This window comes from Petaurus breviceps, unplaced genomic scaffold, assembly GCF_028583685.1.
Source record: "Petaurus breviceps papuanus isolate PSGF00001 unplaced genomic scaffold, PetGlider_PUasm1.0 446, whole genome shotgun sequence".
In the NCBI taxonomy this organism is placed as follows: Eukaryota; Metazoa; Chordata; class Mammalia; order Diprotodontia; family Petauridae; genus Petaurus; species Petaurus breviceps.
The window spans coordinates 3,687,229-3,702,618 of NW_027186338.1; the positions used below are offsets into that span (position 1 = coordinate 3,687,229).

A 15,390-nucleotide genomic window follows, 5' to 3' on the forward strand; every position below is an offset into this window, starting at 1 on the left:
AGTGAATAGAGCACTGGCCCTGGACTCAGCAGGACCTGAGTTCAAATTTGACCTCAGATGCCTGACACACTTACTAGCTATGTGACTTTGGGCAAGTCATTTAACCCCAATTGCCCTCCAAAAAGCAAAAACAACAACAAAAGAAAGTTACAGGTTAGGGGCAGCTGGGTGGCACAGTGAACAGAGCACTGGCCCTGGAATCAGTAGGACCTGAGTTCAAATCCAGCTTCAAACACTTTACACATACCCAATAAAAACTAGCGGTGTGACCTTGGGCAAGTCACTTAACCCCAACTGCCTTACCTTACCCCCACCAAAAAAAGTCACAAGTTGAATTTATTATATGTGTGTATGTATGTGTGTGTATACATATATATATTTGGGGGGGGGTGCCTTTTGGAGGGTAATTGGGGTTAAGTAACTTGCCCAAGGTTACATGGCTAGTTTTTTTTGTGTGGGTGTTAAGTGTCTGAGGCTGGAACCAAACTCGGGTCCTCCTGACTCTGGGGCCTGTGCTTTTACTCATTGTGCCACCTAGCCACTCCGTTGTATGTATATTAAGGAAAGCTATACATAAAGCTCTTCCATTTCATGTTTTACTTTCTATTGCCTGTTTTATTTGGTATTTGAATTCAGAATAGAAATAAATTAATTTTTAAAATAAGCCAACATACTTTCACAGTTTCTTCTCCCTTGCTACCCAAACTCCTAGAGATGATGTCCAGGCCCGAACAAAAGAGCTCAACTACACCAAGGTTTCTCTGAAGTTCCCTCACCTGTTTTAAGGGCTGGACAGTCACTCAACAAGAATTTCTAAGCACCCACACAAAAATGACCTCTACGACTGTTTTGGGTCAGGGTGGGCTGAGAAGAACCAGGAAGCCACTCAGGGTCAGAAAACAATTCCTTGGCCCTCCGTCCAGGTCTCTGGGAGGAGAAAGGCCCATAGCATCAAAGCCCTCCTCCTATCAGCTATTGTTCTGAGATGCTAAATGGTCATGAGAGTTACTGGTCCTGTTTCCAAACGTGCCCCTTCTATACCTGTAACCACATCCCCCTAGAATCTTCTTTACCATAGATTTATCTGGTGCCCACAACCTTTTAACCTCACATTCTCTCAATGAACGATGGCTCCTCTGGCTTCACCAGAGCAGCAGATGACCCTTTCCAGTAAAGAGCTTTCCTCCCAACAGTCCTATGTGGTAGGGAGCGCATCAGTGCTGCCCAAAAGGGGTGTGGGGGATGAGCTGCCTCGAGATGCTGGGCTCCCCTCCTTGGAGGACTCCCAATAGAGGCTACATGCCTAAATGTGCCAGGCATGTGAGAGGGAAGATTCCCTCAGCACCTGAGTCGGCCTATTGACCCCCGAAGTCTCTTCAAACTCTCAAACTATGATTCCATAGCATAAGAATTGTATCTGTAAAATGAGGGACTAGCTAGAGAGACAGGCAGTGACTTATCCAGAGTGACATCACTAGATCCAAGTCAGAAATGTTGGACTTCAAGCCTGAGGCTCTCCCCACTACCCCACACTGAGGCACTCTCATCCACCTGGGGGTTCAGTGGATAAGCTGCTGGTCTGAGTCAGGAAGATGTGGGTTTTAATCCCATCTCACCTACAAGCTGTGTGGCCTTGGGCAAAGGCACTGAACCTGTCTGCCTGAGTTTTCTCATCTACAAAGTGGGGTAAATCACAGTATCTCACAGGGTTGCTGTGAGGATGAAGTGAAGTAATATATGCAAAGTGCTTTGTAAATCTGAGAAAGGGCCATTCTAAATGGCTATCAGAATCACTGCCACTACTCTCCTAAACGGCAGCTGGGCAGTGCAGTGGAGAGAGCACTTGTAACTCATCTTCAGGAGTCCAAATCTAGCCTAAGACACTTACTAGCTGTGACCTTGGACAAGTCAATTAACCCTGTTTAACTCAGTTTCCTCAACTATAAAATGAGCTAGAAAAGGAAATGGCAAACCACTCCAGAATCTCTGCCAAGAAAGATACATGAAGAGGCAGAAACAATTGAAATGACTGAACAACAACTCTCCTAAATAAGAAGAACCATAGTAAGGACTTATATTCCTCTCCTATCTTCTAATCCCTAACCACAGACCAAGGCAGATGGGGAGGAAGAGAGTCCCACCTAAAACATCCACCCTAAGGCAGAAAGGGAGCTCCCCACCTTTCCCTTCTTGCCAAGAGACAGTGAAGACATAGCTCCCACCCAGGCTTAAAGATGTCCTTGTTTGTGATTCTGACCTGCACTGGCAGAATCATGGCAAGTGCATTTAAGTCACTCCTAATACACGAGGCATCTTAGTTTCCTAATCCTGGGGAATAAAGACTTAATCTTTTCAGGACACCCTAGTCGGGCTGCAGAAGTCAAAACATTAGCAGGCACGTTGTTTCTCAATCAGATGAGAAGCCAGACAACTCCTCTGACAGAGGAAATCTATGGAGTTCTCTGAACACAGGCACTGGCTGAAGAACAGCACAGCATCTCCCAGGTGAAATCAGACACTGGATCAGCTCAGAAGTACCTTGAGTAAATCAGTCAATAAACACTTATTAAGTACCCACTGTGAGCCAGGCACTGGGCTAAGGGCTGAGGATACAAAAAGTGGCACAAATCAGTCCCTGCCTTCAAGGAACCTGCGATCTAACAGGAGAGACATCCCGCAGACAAAGCCAGCTCTACGCAGTGTAGGGAGGGCCCTGGAAGGCTTCCTGTAGAAGGAGGGGCTTTAGTTAGACCTTAAGGGAAGCCAGAGGTCAGGAGGCAGAAGGGAGAAGGGACAGCATCCTAGACATGGACAAGAGCCAGAAGAAGGCCCAGAGCTGAGAGGTGGACTTGTTCATGAAACAGCCAGGGTCACTGAGGAAAAGCGTAGATGTTGGAGAGTAAGGTAAGACTAGAAAGGCAGAAGGGAACTCGGTGCCTGGATCACCAAAGAACATTTTGTATGTGACCTAGGAGGTGACAGGAAGCCACTGGAGCTTACTGAGGGGGGGGATGACATGGTCAGATCCTTTTAAGAAAATCCCTGTCAACTGAATGGCATCCAGGTCTGGGGTGATGAGAGCTGCACCAGGGGGTAGCAACATCAGAGGGGAGGAGGGGGTGTATTTGAGAGATGTTGCAAAGGGGAACTTGATAGGTTTTAGCAACAGTTAGATGTGGGCTAGGGGGAGGCAGTGAGAGATAGTGGGAGATATGAGGATAATTCCTAGGTTGTGATCTTGATTGCGGGATGGCACTCCCCTGCTGTCAGCAACAGAGAAATCTGGAAGGGGGAGGTCCAGGGGAAAGATAACAAGAATGGGTCTGGACATGCAGAATTTGAAAGGTCTGAGTTTAAGATGGTGTAATCCGCTGGCACATCCCTTCTGCCGTATCTCCTCAGCACAGTTCACGAAGTACAGACAAGGAACTTCCAGCTACACTATCAGCTGCTCTGACTCCCAGAAAGAGCACAGGAGGGACTCCATTCTCCCTCCTCTCCAGGATCCCCTAAGATACTATGAAGATTTGGTTTGGGGGCTGTGGCAAAAGAGGAGAGGGTAGCTATGTGGCATAGTAGATAGAGTACCAGCCCCAGGGTCAGGAGGACCGAGTTCAAATTCAGCCTCAGACACTTACTAGCTGTGTGACCCTGGGCCAGTCATTTAACCATGATTTCCTTGTGCACACTTGAGCTCAAGCGTGGGTGCATGCACATGCATGCACACACACACAAAAGAGGAGCAGAGCCTCGTTCCTCACCTTGCTTAGTGATCTGGAAAGTTTTCTTGCTACACAGAACGACGGCCTGGAGCATCTCGTGGGGAGAGACATGGGCCTTGAAATTCCTTGGATTCCACAGTTTCCTCATCAGCTCTCCAAAGCGCTGCACCAGTAAGAACATGATGTCCCCGGGAGGACGCTTGATATTCTTGTAGTTCTCTTCCTCGAGGAAGTAGTTGCGGAGAGGCGGGACATTGGACAGCGCCTAGAGCCCAAACACTCGGGTCAGTCCTAATGATTCTGCAGCACTCCAGAAGGTGACGGCTCTTCTCGCCAAAGAGCATACAATCCAATCTGTTTGTGCCCATTCCCAAAAGGGTAAAAATTAAACTAGACCTCTAGGGAAAAACCTCATTTACTGACTGGCACTTTAAGCCAGGAAGGAAGATGAACGGCTGCTGCTTCCTGTGTCTCAGAGCACCCGCTAGGGGAATCTGTGGCCCAGAAGTACCGGAGACAGAGCCCTGGAGGTGGGCTGGCACCTCTGCCCCCTTACCCATCCTCCAGAGGTGAGGAGAGCTGAGGCGGGAGCACCAGTGAGCACCAGCGCATGGTGACGAGGAGGGGCACCATCACAGAAATCCTCCAGAACCTGGGAAAATGCCTCTCATGCACATGGAGCCCATCCCCCAAATCCCCATCAAGCTCAAGCTCTCTGACCAACCTAGGACTGCTACAAAGTGAGGAGAGGCTCGAAACCCAGTGTGGTTAAGTCCCTTAAGAAAAAAAGGGCTGGGCTCTCCCAAACAGAGCTGCACCCACTGGGCCACCCAGTCCCCCTCACTGGCCCTCTGACTCACTCCCCATGTGAGGACACCCTTTACTCTCAACTTTCTTTCTCCTGGTCAGACCTCCTGGCTGCTGTGACTCTGACTCACTGATGCTTTAGCTACATTTTGTGACCTGTTACCTGTTTCCCTATCGATGAATGTACTTCAGCTGAAATTAATGCAAATTATCAATAAGCGATCAAAGCTGGAAGGGACATCAGAGGCCACGAAGGCCTTGCCCAAAGTAGCAGACAGTGTCAGGGGATCCGAACCAAGATCTCTGGAAGATTCTTTCTACTATATCAGGGGCCACTAAAGTTACCTTCATTCAGTGTTGGTGGAACCAACTTCTAGAATTGTTTTGGAGAGCAATGTGGTTACAAGAATACAAGAAGAAAGGAACAAGCATTTATTAAGTGCCTGGAGAGCTAAGTGCTTTCCAAATATTATCTCATGTGATCCCCACAACAATCCTTGGAGGTAGGTGCTATTACATTCCTCATTTTGCAGTTGAGGACACTAAGGCAGACAAAGGTTAAGTGATTCACCCAAGGTTACACAGCTAGGAAGTGTCTGAGGTCATATCTGAACTCATGTCTTCTTGACCATCATTACCAGGGGAAGCAGGGCAAGGAGAGAGGGTCCCACTTCTGAGCTGTATAATCTGGGCTGAATCACAAATTTCTCTGAGCTTCAGGAGAAAAGTCCCGAGATTTATCTACCAAGTTACAAGTTATTTCCACACCAATGAAATGACAAAGGCCTGCCATACTGATGCGCTGAGGTCAATGTAATGGAATAGTATAATGCAATAAAAATGACAATATGAGGAATGTCAAGAAATCTGGAAAGGCCTTTATGAAACACGAAGGCAAAAAAGTGTGCTAGAACAAAAGAACAAAAACAAAGGGCAGTGGGCAGAGAATTCTAACAGAGACAAAAACGTGGCTGACAGGTCATATTTTAAGCACTAAAAATAATCAATTTAAATGTAGCTCCTAACAAGCTGAATCCCATCAAGTTGGGAAACGTTCAGGGTCTCCACTTCCAGCTCTCTATTGCCCCCCACTGGCCAAGGCCTTCGCCTTCAGCAAAGAGAAGCTGCTTGCACTATCCCCAGGAAACCCCTCCCATCACAGGCTCCCAGGGGACACCACAAGGGCACAGGCAGAAAACCTTGCCCGAACCTGGACTTGGGCCCTCTGCTTCTCCCCCTTCAAGTCAAAAAGTAAAAGGGCAGGTTATTTTGGGTGCCTATCTCTGAGCTGCCCCATGCCATCTCTCCTGCAAGGGAAGGGAGGAGCTAGGTGACCATTCTAGGCTAGACCACAGGGAGCCTACAGTCTACTTCAATTTTCTGATTCTGTGGTACCAAGTGAAATCAAGTGAAATGTCAATAATCATCCAACAAACATAATGACATTCACACTAAGGTTAAGTTTCTAATGCCTCAGCTATTTATTAAGTAGGAGTGAGGCAGGAAGAAACTAACACCTCATGCCCAGGACAATCTGAGGCTCACCAGCTGGGACACTGAGGCATCTCTGGTTATCACCGTGATGTCATCAGAAAATTCCCAGACCCATTCTGCTCGGCCCGACTTAGCAGCTGCGCAGCAGAGCGAATTGTAGCAGCAAAAGAAACAAGAAGAGCCCATGACATAGACAGTAAAAGCATTATTTGCCCTGATTTACAAATGAAGAAGCTGAGGCTGAAAGAGGTTAAAAGGCTTGTCCAAAGTCACATAATTAAGGAGTATCAGGGCACAGACTTCATTCCAGGTCTCGAGGAGGGACCAAGCAAAGTGCCACAGGCCACAGGCTCAGGAGATGGGAAGAAGGTGGAAGCACCAGCCCATCTCTCGCCAATGGGCCCATCTTCTGACAATGGCCCAGTGGCCTGATGCAGAAGTGTACTCCCTGGTCAAGCCTCATGTGTGGTCAGACAGTCCTAGCAGTGAAGCCAGAACATGTTTAATGATGGCACTTCCTCCTCCTCTCACCTGACTCCAAAGTTAGCATCTCCTTTACACACTCACTCCTGGGCCTACCTGAAGAACGGCGTTGGCATAGTCATTAGCCTTGATATTATTCAGCCCTACGATGCCAGGCAGGTATGTGGTACCATCATAAGCCCGAGACAGCTTGGCCTGCTTGTCCAAGTTTGAAATCTGTTGCTTGGTGAACGTGGGCTTCAAGACGTACTACAAAGAGAAATATAAAATCAGCAAAGGTGCAATCTTCCTTAAAATTAGCAAGGGCTCAAAAGACTCAATTTTTTTTACCTAACAAAAAAGGGCATGGTGAGAAGAGGCAGCCATGATAGCTTTATCTTCAAATTACAGCACTCCCAAAGAAGGCTTCAACCAGAGCTGAGGGCTTTATCACTGAAGCAAGTTTTAAATTTTTTTCCTGCTTTTTGGAGGGGGGAAGGCAGGGCAATTGGGGTTAAGTGACTTGCCCAAGGTCACACACCTAGCTTCGTGTCAAGTGTCTGAGGCCGGATTTGAACTCAGGTCCTCCTGACTCCAGGGCCAGCACTCTATTCATTGGGCTATCTAGCTGCTCCATGAAGCAAGTTTTAATTATGATAATAAGAGCTAGCAATTATAGAGTGCTCTAGAGTTTGCAGAACACTTGACATGTTCTATCTCACTTAATCCTCCAAACCCTCCGTGGTAGGGAGTTTTAATATCCTCATTTTCAAATGAAGACCTCGAGGCTGCGATGTTAACTGAGCCTCAGTCACAGGGCTAATGAAGAGCCTAAGGCAGGATCTGCCTGCTCTTCCCGACTCTGAGTCCAGTACTCTACCTGGCAGTCTTCATGAGCTCAACTGCCAACCTCCAGTTCAACAAGAGAAATTCACTTATTTTCTGGGAATACGTTTTCACATTATGGCCTAGCATGAAGTTATTCTTTTTCCTCAGTACCATCAGCAACATGATTTATTAAAGATTCCACTTCACACAGGCCACCAATTCCCAGGATTCCAACATCTGGACACCCGCTGTGTCCATTTCCCCACACATTAAAGGTGATGACCCGAGGCCACTTGGGCTCTGTCTAGGACATGGGGGTGAGTTGGCACACAAGAGAAATGACCCTTATCAACCCCAAGAGACTTGACAGCCTCTGCAGTGACACATACAGTGATGTCCTCCAGTGAGGAGTCAATGATCTCATAGTTGTCTGGAAGACAGTAAAACTTGAGCGTGTGCAGGTTAAGGAAAACGTGGTGGCTGAACTGGACACTGTGAATGTAGGCATGAGACTTCAACCCTCGTCCTGGAAGGAAGAAGGAAAGGGCGTTAAAGGAGGGGATTTTGTAAGACAACTTCAAGGGGCTGATTTTCCCCAGACCTCCTCAATATTATCATGTTATGCTCAGTAACAAAAAAAAATTATTCTATGCCCAATTGTAGACAGAACCCAGAAAGGAATCCCCCATGGTCCAGTACTCAGGAAAATCAATTCCTTTGTATAGATTTCTAACCCCCAAAATACTATGGAAGCACTTCTGGAGAAAGAGGAAAGGTGGGGAACAGGCCTGCCTTCCTCCCAGCCCTGACTTCTCACCAAAATACCATGGTCCTGTATGTCCAACTTACCCTTTCTATAAAAACAACCTAACCTTCAACTTAACAGATTTAAAACAAGATTCCTCATCCCTCTCCAAAACAGACCCCATTTCCCAACTTCCATTTTTCCCAACAGTAAAACCTTTCTGCATATTTCTTAAGCTAGAAAGCTTATAATCCTCTTTGACTTTCCCCTCTCCATTCAGCACAAATCTTACCAGGTCCCATCACTTCTTTCTTTGGAATATCCCTTCCTCTCCATTCCCACACTCTCATCACCCTGGTCTCAAACACCTGCTGACCTCCAAGCTGGTCTCCCTGACCCTGGTGTTTGCCCTTCCCAATCCACCCTGCGTATATACTGCTATGAGATTCATCTCACATCAACTTTATGGCCTTTAAGCCATTCCCAGGCCCCCAAACTGCAGTGGCTCCCTACTACCTACCCACTAGGCTGACACTCCTCCACCTGGCTCTGAGCAGGATGGAAGCCTACAGAGGCCATCTTTCACACTCTCTCTTTATCCTCAGTCTCTAACACAGTGCCTGCTATACAGAGGGGCTTCATAAATGCTTGGTGCATTAGGCTGGATTGAAGTCCCTCCATGAATTGCCCTCTGCCTATCCAAGCTTATCTCCCTTCATTCCCCTACCCAGACTATCTGTTAATCATTTCCCCAGAATGTATCACACTCATCTCTCTCAGGTCCTTGTTTGAGCTGGCTTCCATATGGCCTGTGTAAATCCTTCCCTGTCTTGAAAGGTTAGCCTAAAGCCAAACTCGTGTAGTCATGGCCCAGGACAGCCTCTCCCTTCTATGAGGACATAGTCCAGTGGCTCAACATCACTCAGGCTTGCATGCCATGACACACTTCCCAGCCTCCTAAGCTCCTTGAGGGCAGCAAGCACATTTTCCAGTTCTTTCAGAAGGATGCTGGGATAAACATTTGGTCGAAGACTGAGCAGAAGTACTCAACCTGATCACCAGAATGGCTGAGAAAGGCTCCTCAGCAATGCTGTTACCTTTTCTTCAGAAACCTCCTGCCAATGGGCTATTTGATCTCAAGGACACTGGAAGGGACTGCTAAAAACGCTTGTGTTCCTCTGGGTGGGTCCTGACCTGCCACCACTACAGCGAAGTTTGGAGGGTTAGGTGTGACAACGTATATTTACCCTGAAAGTATTTGCCACACACCAGGCAGGCGTACGCATTGATGTGTGAAAGTGAAATGGAGCACAGTTTTTCAAAATCAAAGTCCAGGACACTCCTGAAAGAACAAGAAGAAAACAATTAACAGGAATGAAAACCTATGAAGACAAGGCTGAGGTCCTCAAAGAGCACAATGCTGTTACTTTGGGGAAGGTGGCAAATCTGCTGCTATTGGGATGCAGTGTGTACTCCAGACCACAAATCTGCTCTGGACACAACCCTGCCTGTCCCCTGCTCCCGACACAATCATACACTGAGCCTCTATAACAGACCTTGCCCCCTACACAGATCTGCCTGTGTCAAGGCACCTGGAGCAGACACAGGGCAGTCCACTATGCCTGCTGGTATCCTAACAAGCTAAGCATGTTTCTCTGATGAAGGACTCTCCCTGGGTCAGTCTATCTCTAAAATGAGAAGACCACATGAAATGGGCCCTTGAGCTCTCTCCAGTTCTAGACCCGTGATCTGGGACGGTTCCATGAGCTGTGTGGCTAGCGTGCAAGGACACATCTCCTCCCTGGGCCTGTGGCTGGGCTACTTGTCCTCCAGGACCCCTTCTAACTCAGATCGATGACCCAAAGATTTGAAATGAAATAAAAGGGTCTCGTTCTTTGACTGAGCTCCCTAACTAAGACAGACCTGGGGATAAGAGGGAAAAGGAATAAAAGAAGTATCTTCAAATAAAACCAAAATATTCTGTGAAGTATTCACTTGACAAACATTTATTAAGCGCCTACTATGAGCAAAGGTGCTGTATTAGACACTAAGGAAACAAAGATGGAAAAGATATCGTCCCTCCTCCTCTCAAAGCATTTAACTACTAGGAATACAGGATGCTGTGCAAATAAGGAAATAAAAAACCAGAATACAGCAGAGGTTAAACACAGAAAGCTAGGGGTGGGAAGAAGCTTTCAGAAAAGTTGGGGGAAATCAGTAACAGCTGGGAGGATGAGAAGATGCCCGTTCTGTTGGGTCCTGAAGGAAGAGAACAGTTTCAAGAAATGAAGAGAGGACCTGGAGACAGTGGCCTCGTGGAAGCCAAGGGAGCATTGATGCTGAAGCCCAGAACAGGAAACAGATCTCAGAGGAAGAGAGAATTTCATATGTGTGCAAAGCAGTGGTGAGCATGAGAAATGAGAGGCTCCACTCACTCCTTTCTCTTTGTCAATCAGTGACACTTCATTTTCATTTTCTGATAAATCATTAAAATCCATCAAACACTCATTCACTTTTGGACAAACCCCAGGGTTTGCAAACAATCCACACTTCCCATGTCCATCAAAGCTAAAGGCCCATTTCCTTTACGTTCTAGGTCAGACACACATGCTCTTCTACAAAGTGGGCTGTAAAGTGGAGCAGAGATACATGTTCTGGCACCCAAAGCTCTCGAAAGGGTAGAATTTAAGCAGCTTTACTCTCTGTCATTAACTATGGACTGTGTACAACCCAAACAGCTTTCAGGATGGCTTTTATGTTCTTCCAGACCAGTCCTAATGCTGCTTCACTGACCTGTTAATGGTGTCCAGGTAGGGGCAATGGCGGCTCCTTCGATCCTCAGCGTCTAAGCGTCCATATCGCACTGAAATGAAAAAGCAAAATTACAACAAAGGTCAGCAACAGGCAGAAGCTAAAGAAGGGGGCAACCTAGAAGCTCTGAGCTCAGTGGCCATGTCAAACAGAGGACCTTGCAGCACCCCCAAAAAAAGGAAATCAGTGGCTACTGAATAGAGACCAGGATTCTGGAATGAGAACGCAACCTCCTCCAGCTACACCCCATCAAGGGGAGCCTAAGGTCAGTGGTACCTCATCACCTCTCACCCATCATCTAATGGCATTTGAACTGGACCCAGAGCACCCGGCCTCTGCCCTCTACCTTCTATCCTCCACAGAGCAACATTTAAATGACCTTCCTAACGCACAAGTCACCCATAGGGGCACAGTTAGAGCTGGAAGGGCCACTGGAAGCAATCAGGTCCAATCTCTTCATCTTATGGATAAGGAAAGTGAGGCCACAAAGAGCTTCAGTGACTTGTGCTGGGTCACGGAGCAAATATGTCTGCAGCAGCATTTGAATCCACATCTCTCTAACTCCAGTGCCCCAGCTACAATATGTTGCTTCTATCAAAATTCTTTACTAGTTCCCCAGGGCCTAGAGGATAAAATGAAACTTCTAGCTTCTAACTTAAGGCCCTCCAGAATCTTACTCCAACTTACTCAACTTGACCAATTTTCTATTTCCCTTCAGACTTTATGATTCATCCAAACTATTCCCTCCTGTTGAAAAAGTTTTCTTCCTACAAGGCCCAACTTGGGTGTCCCCTATTACAGACCTCCTAATCCTCCGAAATGAAAGGTCTCTCCCTCCCCAAATTTCTTATAAACTTCCTTGGCCCTCATCACACTCTGTCTTATTTAGACAGATGTAGCCTTCACCCATCCCACCCCTGGAGTATCTAATCTAAGAAGCAAGGTGGCACAAGGGATGTCTAGCCTAGAAGCCACTGAGTTTGAGTCCTAATGCAGACTCTAACCCTGTGACCCTGGGCATGTCATTTAACCTCTCAGCCTCAGTTTCCTCATCTGTAAAATGAGATAATAATAGCACCTGATTGCTTCCTCATGAGACTATGGTGAGTATCAAACAAGTTAACATTTGCACGCTGCTTTCTGCAAATCTTTCAATGCTTTACACACTATTATTGTGGTTATTACAGAAAGGGAGAGCTTAAGTATTTATTAAGCACTTGCTAAGAGAATTACAAATATCATCTCATTGGATCTTCACAACAATCCAGGAAGACAGGTGCTATTATGTTCTCCATTTTATAGTCAAGGAAACTAAGGCAGGCTTAGGTTAGGAGGCACGGCTAACAGGTGTGTGACTTGGGTCTTCCTGACTCCAGGGCCACCTACCTGCCCCAAGCTGCTTATTAAAATCTAATGATGGGGGTGGGTAGGTGGCGCAGTAAGTAAGAGTACTGGCCTGGGAGTCGGGAGGACCCGGGATCAGTCCCAGCCTTAGATACTTAATACCCACACAAAAAGGCTGGCTGTGTAACCTTGGGCAAGTTACTTAACCCCAACTGCTTTAAAAAAAAAATCTTAATGATGGCAGTGAGGTCCTCAAGCACAGTGACTTTCTCATGTCTTTGTGTTTCCAGTGTTCTGCCCACTATGGGGCACCAACAAATAATTATTCAATTAAATTGAACCAAAGAAAATTAGTAAAAAAAAATCCCATAAAAATTAATTAATTAAATTTGTTTAACAAGAACTCACTAATAGAGTATGTGCAAAATACTGGGAATATTACAGAGATAGACAAGGCATAGTCCCTGCCCACCAAGTATCCTGAAATCCAATAATAGAAATAATAAGCAGACAAATCACTACCACACAAGTTAGTACTGGGAGCTCCTTGAGTACGGAGCCACCTTACTCATCACTGAATTCCATACAATCCTTAATACAGGGTCTTTCATGGAGCTCAATGGATGTCTGCCCAATGAATTACTGCATGTTGCTAAAGGGGCCCAAGGAAAAGATTATGTATAGCTGGTGTGATTAGAGAATGCTTCATGGAAGTAGCATTGGCGATTACAGGACCACCAGAAAAGCCTTTGTCGAACAGCTAATCCAATATGCTCTTATTTAGATGAAAAAACAGAGGCCCCAAGACATTGTGTGATGTGCCCAAAGGCAGGCAAGAATTAAGCAAACAGAACCTGGGCTTCTCTGACTCCAAAGCCAGCAGGCTTCCTCTCCAAAGAACAGGTGGATGAGGGGAGATGGGAGAGCAGGACAGCTCTCCTGTAAGTGAAACGGGAATGGTAAACAAGGTGATCTCTAAGGTCTCTTTCCAGTTCTAATTCCTATGATTGGTCAGGAAATCCTGGCAGAAGAAAAAGCCTGAGTAATGGCTGAGAAGCAGAAAAAGAAAAAATCTGTTCAGTGTATTTGGAGACCAGGGTTTCTGAAAAGGAGAGGAAGCTGTGCTGCCTGTTTTACTAGGCCCTCCCCCAGAAACTAGAGGTTCTGTTACCACCCAAGGCCAGCTTGGGCTTGAAGCTGGGAGGTACAGCTACAACTGTCATTCCCTGAGGTGTCCTCCCTACGGAGTCAGAGAGTGTGTGTTGAATGAACTCTGGGTCAAAAAGGAATCTCTTAACACAGAGAGAAGAAGGTGAGGAGAAAAATGCCTTCTTGTTAGAACTGTTTTAAATATTGTATAAGGAAGAAACAAACAACTTTTAAGAGTCTGTGAAGAACAGTTTTCGATGCATTTTGGAAAGACTATTTATGATGGCTGAGAAATGGACAAAGAAAAGGAACTAAGATAACTTATTTCCTAAGAGTATAAATTTAACTCATATGGAGGAGAAATATTAAAAGGATGCTTGACATGCTAATAAATATCTTAAGTGAACTGAATGGTGGAACTGTGTTTGCAAAAATGAAGTCATTGGCTGTTATAAGTGAGGTGTTTAAAATGACTATGGCTATGATCTTTTGCATTTAGAATATTGCCAAGTAGGGGATGGCTAGGTGGCGCAGTGAGTAAAGCGCCGGCCCTGGAGTTGGGAGGACCCGAGTTCGGTTCCAGCCTCAGACACTTAATACCCACACAAAAAAATACTAGCCACAATTGCCCTCCAAAAGGCAAAAAAAAAATATTGCAAGTAATTATATCTGATTTACTACTAATGTCATTGTTAATAAATTATTTATCTAACAACTTTAATACTTAACTCCTCAAGACTAAGGGATTTAATATAGGGAAGAGCTATACAGATATTAGGAATATAAAGATACTAGAAATGTAAATTTCTCCTTTCCCAGTAGTAATTAACTATTTGAGAAACTAAATATTTAATAAATGAAGTGAGAGCACAAACTCATCAATGGCCCATTTATGAATTTTTAAAGTATGAAAACATATACCCCAATTACCCTAGAACCCAACATAAGGTTAAATATGGGCCCAAGTCAAGTGGCACGCTGAGAGGATGACCTACAAGTAAAGCCAGTCAACTTCAGAACTTGTTACAGAGGCAAAGAAAAAACAAGGGGGAAAAGGGGGGCCTTGAATGTCAGGCTAAGTAGTTTTTGTATATAGGGTACAGGATTCATTCATTCAACATGCATGTAATAAATGCTTTTATGTGTCAGGCGCTGCTAGGTGCTGGAAACAGACAAAATGAAAAGGCTCTGCCCTCAACAAACTTATGTTCCATAAGCAAACATGTATGAATAATTAAAAATTTATACAAAGCAAATGCAAACAACTGGGGTGGGGGAACTAGCAACTAGAGGGGATCAGGAAAGGCCTCGTGAAGGCAGTAACCCTTAAAAGTGGCCTCTGAATGAAGCTGGGGTTTGTGAGGAGGTAAAGGTGAGGAGGCAGCATTCCCAGGCCAAGGAGATAGGGAACTTGGTGTGAGACCAGTCTGTTGTGGAGTTTAAAAAGGTGAGAGATGATTTCTGGGTAATTTAATCATGTTTATTAATAAAAAGATGGTCAGTTGGCCATCCCTTAGACCAACAGACCCCTCATGTGGGTTCATAGTTTATATATATATACACACACACACCGTGTTTCCCCGATAATAAGACACTGTCTTATTTTTTTGTTTTGGACAGAAAAACACCAGAGGGCTTATTTTCAGGGGAGGGCTTATTTTAATGAACATTGACAGCAATTTTAATAAACAGGTAAATGTGAACAAAAAAATGTACCTTTATTCAATAAGCAAATCACTGGGGAAGAACAGGATGACGCGCTCACTGCTGCAGCTCTGATTGGATGCAGCGGCGTGCGTTTCACCCGGGATGGGGGGGGGAACGGTGCATACAGAGGGTACCGTAATGTAGCGTGTAGCACAGGGGATCACCTTCACTACAGTAGCAATCTCAATAGGGCTTATTTTCGGGGGAGGGCTTATTTTAGAGGAATCTTACACAGTAAGGGGAGGGCTTATTTTCAGGATAGGTCTTATTATCAGGGAAACACGGTAACAGACCAGTTAAAAATGTTGACGTTAAATCATA

At 45.6% G+C, this 15,390-nt stretch overlaps 1 protein-coding gene across 2 annotated transcripts in view; it reads right to left on the reverse strand.

The window, feature by feature from the left end:
* The window catches only part of USP39 (ubiquitin specific peptidase 39), a 41,515-nt gene that overhangs the window by 22,597 nt on the left and 3,528 nt on the right, over window positions 1–15,390 (reverse strand). For both annotated transcript variants that reach the window (XM_069101078.1, XM_069101077.1), the window contains exons 2-6: window positions 10,852–10,921; window positions 9,306–9,400; window positions 7,703–7,839; window positions 6,603–6,755; window positions 3,762–3,987 (exon numbers count right to left, since the gene is read on the reverse strand). In XM_069101078.1, coding sequence (XP_068957179.1) covers window positions 3,762–3,987; window positions 6,603–6,755; window positions 7,703–7,839; window positions 9,306–9,400; window positions 10,852–10,921 — 681 coding nt within the window. The remainder of the gene's footprint in view (window positions 1–3,761; window positions 3,988–6,602; window positions 6,756–7,702; window positions 7,840–9,305; window positions 9,401–10,851; window positions 10,922–15,390) is intronic.